The 10,384-nt window shown below is 45.6% G+C and overlaps 1 protein-coding gene and 1 long non-coding RNA gene across 3 annotated transcripts; both read left to right on the forward strand.

The window, feature by feature from the left end:
* The first annotated feature begins 6,575 nt into the window (after positions 1–6,575).
* LOC120104174 (putative long-chain-alcohol O-fatty-acyltransferase 5) lies at positions 6,576–10,384 on the forward strand. Its single transcript, XM_089927680.1, has 2 exons — positions 6,576–7,599; positions 10,281–10,384. Exons 1-2 carry the CDS (start codon positions 6,576–6,578, stop codon positions 10,382–10,384), a joined length of 1,128 nt encoding a protein of 375 aa, XP_089783806.1.
* On the forward strand, positions 7,622–9,734 carry LOC120110294 (uncharacterized). Of its 2 annotated transcripts, none has more exons than XR_016398787.1 (2): positions 7,622–8,188; positions 9,238–9,734. It is a non-coding gene; the product is annotated as an uncharacterized LOC120110294 (long non-coding RNA). The 2 variants fall into 2 exon arrangements; XR_016398788.1 differs by having other exon boundaries at positions 7,622–7,869.

The following is a 10,384-nucleotide window of genomic DNA, read 5'->3' on the forward strand; positions in this document are numbered from 1 at the left end:
CTATTTATTATTTGGATCGGATACGGGTTTTAGATGTCTGACCCGCTTAACCCATTTAATATAGGTTGAATCAAATTTTCTGGCCCAAAAAGGCGCGCACGCCGCTCAGATCAATTTCACTGCGACTTCTCTCTCTAGGGATTTCTCTGATTTTATTTCAATTTCACCCCTCAGCGTCCCTCTCCCGACTCCTGGTTCTTCCTCTCCTCCGCCCTCTCTGGATTCTTCACCTCCGCCCTCCCCTCGCCTCTCCTCCGGACCTCCGCCTCCGCCCTCTCCGGATTCTTTGCCTCCGCCCTCCCCTCGCCTCTCCTCCGAACCTCCGCCTCCGCCCTCTCCTCCCCCTTGCCGACTAGTTCCGCCTCATCATCAACGGCGACCACAGCAGGGACCCGAGCAAGCCCACGGACTGCGATGGAGGTAACGGCGCAACAACTCAAGGGTTTCGCAATCCAGGGTACAGTCTCCATCTACTCGGCGAGATCGATCTCGTAGCTCTGGAGCGGAGGCTTGGAGGGATCGTCGGGGTTCCAGGCTTCCAGTGGTAGATGGAGAAGGTCCTCATCCGCTTCGGCTGGGCAGACGAGGGCTCGGATTGGGAGGAGTGGGCCTGCGCCAGAACCAGCCGAGTTGCCGTGGACGAGGCGGCGATGGGGAGCGGCGGACGGGTCGGGAGAAGGCAGCGGGCGGCGGCGATGGGGAACGGCGGACGGGTCGGGAGAAGGCAGCGGGCGGCGGTGATGGGGAGCGGCGGATGTGTCGGGAGAAGCCGAGAAGGCAGCGGGCAAAAAAGGTCATCTTTTATTTTAAGTATTTTATTTCTAGTTATTTACAATATTATTTAGTTAAACGGGTAAACATAAACCAACCTAACATGTTTAATCGACCTGTTTAATAAACAGGTTAAACGGGTCGGGTCGAGTGACCTGTTTATTAAATAGGTCGGGTTCAGGTTGCAATTTCTGACCTATTTAATAAACAGGTCAGGTTCAGGTTTATATTTTTCTGACCCGTTTAACATTTGACCCGATCCGATTATGTCTGATCCAACCCGATTGTCAACCCTAGTTGGTATGGATCTGAAGCCGAACTCATTGAAAATTAGGGTGAGATCTAGTTTTGAGATTTTTTGACCTAACCTAATCTGGTTCCAGCTAATTACTGGATAAATTTATATATATAATTCTAGTTTTATTTACATATCTTTCTGTTTCTAAACTCTTAGCATATGAAACTTAATACTATAACTTAATAAAGTATAAAAGATAAAACTAATCACATTAAACATGTTATGGTGTTTGTACTTAACTTTGGATTAAGTGTATTTGAAAATTTTTTGCCGATGTCCGTCATATAATCAACTACCAAGTGCTTCTAATGATTTATTTTTTGCAGCATATAATTGGACGTTTTATGAATAAATTTTTATTAAAGTGTCAGAATTCAGTTCCTCTCCATTCGGTTGATTGACTAAAGAGGGCCTATTTACTAATCACAACCGTCCCTGTATGCCACAACAATCGTGATTGAGGAGGGCCCACCATAGCAGAAAATGCGAGCGAGAATCCCAGCTCAAAGTGTGAATGCTACCGAACTCGACTTGAAAACTTTGATGGGAAATGATGTTATTTTCTCCAGACCTGAACCCAACCTGATCCTTGTGCAGGGTATGGAAAAAAAAACCTGGGTGCAGGGTTAGGTCTAGATTTACCCAAACCTAGACCTCGCCCTACTTGTGACCGAGCGACTCGTGTGGAATGGGTATAATAAGACTATAAGTTGTCCGATTCCTAAATCCTGCAGCCTCCACCACTACGCCTGCAAATTGTCCGACCACACCAACTTCATTATAGAGGTGTTTAATAATCAAAATTGCATCCATCACGACACTAGCGGTATAGAGGTGTTTAATAATGTCTCGAATAATAAAAGTTGGAGCATTAAAACTATGGTGCTTCCAAAGAAGAGAACCAAAATAAAGTACCCCAATTTTCTCAAGCTCTCTTGTATCATAAAACCTAAATAAAAAGCCTTCCAATTTTCTCAACCTCTCCTATATCAAGGAGATTCTAAGGGTGGATAAGCAGGACGGTGTTCTAAGATTTTTGGGTGTGCTAATCACTGGCTAGCATATTCGCATCAAAGTCCTCCATGGAGTATAGCATTAGACACATACTTGAGGCTGGCAGATGGGTGCTCTTTCCATGATAGGCAGAGTCACTCTAGTGCGATTGGTGCTCAGTTCGATGCCGGTGTATTTGCTATCCAACACCATCTTGCCTTTGACGCTACTGAGATTGCTTGAGCAGCTTTTCAGAGATTTCATTTGGGGCAAGTGGGGTGGTAGAGAGGGCATCCACCTGGTATCATGGAAGGTGATTTGTGAGCCAGTCAGATGTGGCAGATTAGGGGTGCATTCCTTGGTGGCGAGATGAGAGGTACTGGCAGCAAGACTTGCAGCCAGGATCATTCTGGAGCCCGATAATTTGTAGTGTTCCCTCGCGAGAGCCAACTATGGTGGCCTATTGGCGGCGGTGGATGTCATGGCAGGGCACAGGTGTTCCTTTGTATGGAGAGAGATTTGTGCTCAGGCCCCGTTGGTGCTCTTTGCAACCAGATAGGCCATTGGCGATGGATGAGACATTGATGTGCTGGAGGATAGATGGATGACTGAGTTTCCGCTCTATCGTATGCCAATGCTGGTTGATTCGGCGAGGTTGGCAAGATGCAGGGTCTGTGACCTGTTTATTCCTAAAGAGGGCAGGTGGAGTAAGGTGGTGATCCGGGAGGCCTTTGGTGAGTCGATGGCTGAGAGGATCATGACCCTACCTATCCCCTCCAGGCCGGGGCTGGACAGACTGATTTGGGCTTCAATTGGGAGGTCGAGGGTACGGGTCAGGGACTTGTATGCCTTGATCGGTAGAGAGCCTGTTAGATAGATTGAGGGAGGGTGGATTTGGAGGCTGCAAATCCACCCTCGAGTCGCCTTATTCATCTGGAAGATGGTTTGGAGTTGTCTGCCAACCAGAAGTGTGCTGGCCAAGAGAGAGGTTCGGATTTCTTCAAGGTACGAGATGTGCCCTGATACTAAGGAGATCATCAGTCATGTTCTTATTGGGTTCTCTCGGACAGTTCAGATCTGGAGGTGCGCTTCCTCTCCTATGCAACGGACGATGGAGTCAGCTAAGGCTTTTCTGTGCTTCCTAAGGGATTTCTTTTGGAAACCAAGTTCTACGGAGTGGGGCATCTTCTATGTTTACCTGCCTACCACATCTGGTTGGACAGAAACATCCGTCTCTTCAAGGAGAGGAGGATGCCCGTGAGGACAGTTGTTGATAAAACTCATCTACATACTGCAGAGATCACCGTGGCTATCGCTGAGACTTCATCTCGGATGGCTAGAGACATCTGGGACCCCCGCTCTACTGTTGCAGCATCGAGGTTTGTCCTTTTCTCTTGGGTGCCCTTACCCCCCGGCCATCTCAAGGTGAACTTCGACGGTGGTGCGACCGCCGATGGTGCTAGTAGTGGCATGGGCTTCGTGATCCGAGACCAAGACTCCAGGCTGATTGCAGCAAGAGGACAACACATTGATGGCATGACCGCCGTTGAGGCAGAACTTTGGACAGCTTGGGAGGGCATTACCTTCGCCATGTATGTGCTCGGTGATAGTAGAGTGCCTGGAGGGGGACTCTGCCATGGTTATCGGTTAGATATGAGAAGAGGATTGACAAGGGTGTGGGCACCCATTGTTGGGTGACATCCACAGACTGGCGAGTGATTTGGACTCCTTTCAGGTTGTCCATGTGTTTCGGAAGGTGAACTGGGCCGCTGATTTGGTCGCTTCGTTGGTTGCTCGACATTCCAGAGCAGTTCTATGGATGTGTGATGCAGTGACCCCTCCTTGTTTACGCCATTTTCTTTTTTTGGACTCGATTGGTTGTACTTTAACACAAGCTGTATGCGCTGCTGCTGTATCAAAAAAAAAAAGTATTCCATGCAATCATGATTGAGATATTTATTGTAGCAAAGCCAACTATAGTTCCCATGACAATTTCCAATCCTATGATACAATTTTCATCCTCTTGCATCATTGCCTCACGAATCCATGCTTAATGCGGCTGGAGGGGAGGCAGGACCCTCAATTGAGTTACAGAAGAAGAAATATTCCCCACATAGTCCAAGCTCCCCTTCAAAGCATGTGATTGGGAAGCTAAAGGACTGGCTTCCTATTGGGATTGGATCTTTTAAGCAATTATGGGCCACGCTGAAGGATGACGAAACTGTTAGCCAGGCAAGAGATTGACGTATTATTCTTGAAGGACTATTGAAAGATAAATCCATCATCAATGAGTTGCACTTGCACATGCCCAACAATTTAGCAGGTATAGAAACACAGAGGTGATTCATGCTTAGATATTCCCAAACTCATTCTAGATGGATCCATTCGATAAGTTGTTGCTCAAATATTTTTTTAAAAAATATTCTAGTACATGAGGCTCCTGATGCTGTGGAGTCTACGAAGGATCGATGTATGCAAGCTTACTTCCGCTCGTGTGGAGAAGCTGTAATTGTGTTTTGAATTCAGGACACCCAAGTCATAATTGAGTAACGTTATCCCAAAACCTGCCCACTTATTGCTTTATGTAATGTTGGAGGAAAACTTGGTTACCCAGTGTGTCGTGCCTCAATAAAGTGATTTTTCTTGATGAATACTGCAAACTGATCATCTGAAAATGTATCACTATTTGGAATTTCAAACAGAAGGCTCTCGAGTTGAGTCAAACTTAGAGGAGTCTCCCCAGTCAGTGAATTAACAGACAAGTCCAAGCAGAAGACATTATCCAGCTCACGCATCCACAGTGGAGTAGCTCCAGTCAATTAATTCCATGACAAATCTAGCAATTCTAATCCTTTAAAATTCCTCAGCCACAAGGGGTTAGAACCTTTGAGAAACCATTTAGAACTTTGTATTCCATCTTCCGGTTTCTTCTCTCCTTGATGGTTCATGGTTAGAACGAAGGCAGTCAAAAAGTTCCAGCACTCCCAAAATGCTCCCACTTTTTCTATGATATTGAAAAAACTATACTTGGAATGTGAGACTTGGGAGAGAGCGTGTAGGTTTTTGAACGAGCTTGTTGGAATTTGGCCATAAAGATGATTTTCAACTGGGTCCAAAGTTTTCAAGGCCTTGCACGAGGAAAGTGTCTCCGAAAAAAAAAAAAATCTAGTTCCTTTTAGGCCATGGAAGTTATCAAGGATGACTCCTGAGAATCCATTGAAAGATATATCCAGGTGGACTAGACCCAAAATGTTTCTAATTCCCACATCAAGCTCTCCTGAGAAGGTGTAGCGGCTCGAATCCAGGACCTCTAGCTGCAATAGATGGAACGGTCTTTTAGGTAGAGGACCTTGAAATTAGTTGGGGAAAGGAAATAAGATAAGTTTGCTGATCCAAACCTTAAGAAGCATTGTGATTCCAGGGCTCATGGCCCAAGCCAAGCCGTAGGCGGTACCCTCCCTTTTCGAGAAACAAGGGCAGGAGCCCAGACGTGAAGAGTTAATCAATTACTTGTTCTTGGAGCTTTGATCTTTAATTACCTTTAATTTTTAAGGCATAATTACGGGGCTTTACAATAAATATAGCCCCCAATGTCTACAGTTAAACATATCTCGCAATTGAGTATATACGTCACGATCAGATCCCAAATAACTGAACTTGAGTGTCTAGTAATATAGAAGACTACCTAGTGTTGGCGTGAGTCTCTCTCAACCAGCCAAGAATGGAAAGAACCTATTTAGGAATCCCTTCATTCAAGGACTCCTAACTGTGGGTATGAGCCCCTCCATCAGCCGAACATGGAAGAAACAGATATAGAAACTTCTTCATTCGGGAATTCATAGCTAAATGTAGCCGTAAATATTTTATGGAATTACTAGATTTAGGAATCCCGTTATGCTGGGATTAATAGTTTCCTAAAATAGCTTCTCTTGTATCTCTATAAATGTATATTCATTCTTTACGGAAAAGAATAACAATGAGAAAGAAGTTTTTCATGGTATCAGAGCAGGTTCTGAATCTCAATGAGTGTCGTGGAGTCGATGGTCAGGCCGGAGATTACCACACTCATTAAGAGTTCATGATCCTTCTCCTTTTTCTGTGTCTTTCAGGCAGGGATCAAGTTTCTGCTCGGCTCCCATGGCGGACTCCACCGAAAGCATCACTACAACAGAAAAGGTTTTTGCCGACTTTGTATTGCCGACGCTAGTTAAAAGCGTCGGCGATTTTTTTTTGGGGACAGTAACCGCCGACGCTTCTGAGAAGCGTCGGTAAAAAAGCTTTCTTTAAGCCTTGGCGTCTGGGTACAGAACGGAATATTTAATCAGAACACGACGACGCTTATAAGCGTCGTCGGACTTCATTCCTCCAAAACCCGATCGACCCCCTCCCTCTAAAGCCCTAAATCCCCATCTCACGCCGACCGACTCCCTCTCTTCTCAACCCTTTTCACCGATCTCATCCATTCTCCTCCGCCGAGCGCTCTCCGTCGTCGCGATGGGGGGAGTCGCTGCTGATGCAGGCGTTGAGCAAGCGGCGGACGTGGGTCTTCCTCTTCCTCGTCGTCTACTCCCTCCTCCTCTCCTCCTCCTGGAACCTCCTCCTCTCCATCCGCTCCTGGTACAACTCGGCGGCCGCCTCCGCCTCCTCCCGCGCCGCCGCCGGCTGGAAGGCCCTCTACGCCTCCGTGCTCTACGGAGGGGTCTTCGGCCTGCTCTCCATGGGGGCGGCGCTGGCCGTGGCGGTGCCGGCCACGTTGGTCACCTGGATCACGATCCTCGTGCTACTCGCCCTCTTCAAGCTCCTCCTCCTCGCCTTCGGCCTCGGCCCCCTCTGCCCCTCCCTCCCCCTTCTCCCCTTCCTGTTCACCTCCTTCTTCCCTGTCAAGATCCAAACCAAACCCAAGCCCAAACCTCCCATCTCTTCATCTTTATCCACCCTTCACCGCCTCATCACTGCCGTCAGGGTTCTCCTCTTGGCCACCATCATCTCCAGCTACCGCTATAGTGATAGAATGCATCCGTACCTCCTCCTCGCCATCTACTGCTGCCACATCTACCTGATCCTAGATCTCGGTCTCGCCTCCATTGCCAAGATCGCCACCGGTCTCCTTGGCCTCGAGCTGGAGCCCCAGTTCAACAACCCCTTAGGCGCCTCCTCCCTTCAGGACTTCTGGGGCCGCCGCTGGAACCTCATGGTCTCTTCCATCCTCCGCCCCTCCGTCTACGACCCCGTTCAAGCCCGCTGGGGGCTCGACGCCGGCATCCTCGCCACCTTCTTCGTCTCCGGCCTCATGCACGAGCTCATGTTCTACTACCTCACCTTGGCACTTCCCACCGGGGAGGTTACCGCGTTCTTCGTCCTCCACGGGCTGCTCACGGTGGCGGAGAGGAAGGCCCGAAAGGCCGGCTGGTGGCGGCTGCACCCCGTCGTGGCGGCGCCGCTTGCACTCGGGTTGATCGTCGGCACCGGGTACTGGCTCTTCTTCCCGCCCCTCCTGAGAGGTGGGGCCGACGCGGTGGGGCTGGCGGAGTTTTCTGCTGTGATGAGAGTTTTCCAAACCCCCTCCAATATCCCATGTACTTTTTGCTGATGACATGCAAGTAGCAAGGGCGATAGTAAAGGATAGAATTCTACTTAAAATCCCTTGTTGATGCTTGTTAATTATAGCCGGCCAAGCTATTAATACATCTAAATCCCATCTTATCTTCAGCCCAAGAACCCCAAGAGCAATTAAGTCTAATATATGCAAGGTTTTTTCCATGCAGGAGAGCAGGGGGTGTGGAAATATGTAGGGGTTCCTCTATTAGGTATGCCTCTGGCCTCTTTGAATTTTAATTTTCTATTGGATAAGGTGGCAACGGAGATTGCAAGTTGGAAATGGAAGGCTTTATCTCTGGCTGGTAGAACAACCTCACTCCAACTTGTGCTTTCATCTATTCCTATCTGTTGTATATCCTGTGTCAGTATGCCTTTATCTATCAATACAAGACTTGACAAGGAGCTTTCGGGCTTTGTTTTATGGGGACATACTTCTGATAGGAGGGGTCTTCATCTAGTTTCTTGAGCAAATGTTTGTATACCAAAAGACCATGGTGGTCTGAGTTTGTGTTTATTGGCGCAAATGAGGTATGCTTTCTTATGTAAGATGGCTGTGCATGTGGTCTTGAAACCTGACTCTTTATGGGCGAAAGTGAAACCTGACTCTTTTTTTTTTACTAGTTTTTGTTCTATCATTGCATCTCCAGAGTCTTTCAGAATATTTCGTCTAAATCATTACATTTTTTTTCATAATCTATAAAATTTGGATTTATAGTTGTACGTTGTCTATTTTGTGTTAATGCTTTTTGGTGGATAGCTATATTCTTCCTTAATTCCTGGGATTTTCTTCATTTACTTGTTGTTATCACTAGAATCCGAGGATAAAGTATGGGCTTGGATGTCTCACATCTAATTCTATTAATTCTCTTTTTCTTGGAGTTAACCTTTTCTTTTGTTGCTTTTTATTGACCGAAATTGGTCCATTGTATTGTTATTGCTTGAAGGTCTTTCCTCTTCTCTTTTGGTGTGCTTTTGAGGTTTAATTGTTTTGGGTGGGAAAAATTGTGTTACAAGCTCATGATTAATAGATAACAAGATTGTTCTCTTGTATTTCCCTCCTTCCCACCATTTGTGTTACTCGATCTATTATTCTGCTTCTTTGTTTAGCTGACTGAGCTCTTTTTGCTTATTTTTCACTGAAATTGTGCCTCCCGTTATTATCTTGTTTAAAGCATTACTGAATGTTTTGAACTCTGATTTGATAACTCACTGGTGATATGGAACATTGAATGGAGATTTGTAGGAGATTTTTGGCCCAACACATACTCGTATGTTGACAGGGCTTTACACATATGGTGTCTTTTTATCCTTATGTTTGCACCAATAATGTGGCTTACATGTTCTTCATGTGATCTAAGAACTAGATCAGTTTCATATCATCTCCAACATGGCAATCATGATTGTCATGCAGAACAGCTTTACAAGCTGATTCATTACATTCAATGCTACTGTGCCTTTTCCTTGTCTTCTTTTTTTCAAGGAAATTGCTTCTTAGTACTATGACTTTATCTATAATCATATGTTTACATGTGTTCTCTTATGTTTATTGATCACTTCAATTGGACTCTATCATCTAGGTACCCATCATACTGTCGACCAAATATATGGCCTTCCATTTCTTTGCCTGAGCTTGAACAAGGTACATGGGCATCTCTCCTCTGAATCCATATATGTGAATAATACTGGAGAAGGTTCTTCAGTCTGTTGGGTAAATTGTATATTATCATCTTCATGAGATTCCTAAGAGGAAGTTATATCCATCACTGTGAGAACTTTGAGAATATGGTCCCTTCCTTCTTTTTTGCAAACCTAATTGCTTTGGAGCAAAGTTGCAGGAGACACGAGATGGATGTCACTGAATATACCAAGTTTCTGGATGCCATCATCAACACCTCAAGAGATGTGGAGTTGCTTCACCGGGAAGGGATCATTCAACCGCATATTGGAGATGACCAGGACATTGCATAGTGGAAGTACATTGCAAATGTAAATTGACAGTATGAATGTAATTTGACAATATGAATGTAATTTGACAATATGAATGTTTTGATAAATATGTTTGATTGTGCTATGAGTATAATCTCGTTTAGTGTGAATGCCTTTGATTTTGTAAACAGAGTTTTAAAAAAAAATTAATTTTTTTTTAAAAAAAATCATACTCTAACGACGCTTTAAAGCGTCGTTAAAATCCCGGTGTTTTAACTATTACCGACGCTTTAAAGCGTCGGTAGGTTTGACTTTAACGACGCTTTAAAGCATCGCTAGTTACCGACGCTAAAAAGCGTCGCTAAATTGCAATTAGCGACGCTTTTATGCGTCGCTAAATTGGACTTTACCAACGCTAAAAAGCGTCGCTAATGACCGACGCTTTTGAAAGCGTTGGAAAATATTTTATCCACTGTAGCATAGGCGACGCTTTACCGACGCTTGGGATAGCGTCAGGATGGTTTTTACCGACGCTTAAAAGCGTCGCTAATGGCCAAAAAAAGCGCCGCTAATGCCCAATTTTCTTGTAGTGCATCCTTGATAATCTAACGTCAAAGATGACGGAGGCTTTGTCAAGGGTCCATACTTCCCCCTCTTCCATCATTGATTCCTCGATGGTTCCAATCGGCATCAAGCTTGATGGTTCCAATTATGGATTATGGTCCCAGGTTGTTGAGATGTACATCTCAGGAAAGGACAAACTGGGATACATCAATGGAGATTACCCCCAACCTCTAG

The sequence above is a fragment of the Phoenix dactylifera genome, chromosome 16 (assembly GCF_051530095.1).
Source record: "Phoenix dactylifera cultivar Ajwa chromosome 16, Ajwa_hap1_PhDact_Kaust_v1.1, whole genome shotgun sequence".
Classification (NCBI taxonomy): Eukaryota; Viridiplantae; Streptophyta; class Magnoliopsida; order Arecales; family Arecaceae; genus Phoenix; species Phoenix dactylifera.

Bases quoted from the DNA above. Each gene is read 5' to 3' on its own strand.
- LOC120104174 (XM_089927680.1), top strand. From the start codon at position 6,576: ATGCAGGCGTTGAGCAAGCGGCGGACGTGGGTCTTCCTCTTCCTCGTC. The intron at 7,600-10,280 runs CTGTGATGAGAG...AATCGGCATCAA, and splicing joins GGGGCTGGCGGAGTTTTCTG to GCTTGATGGTTCCAATTATG.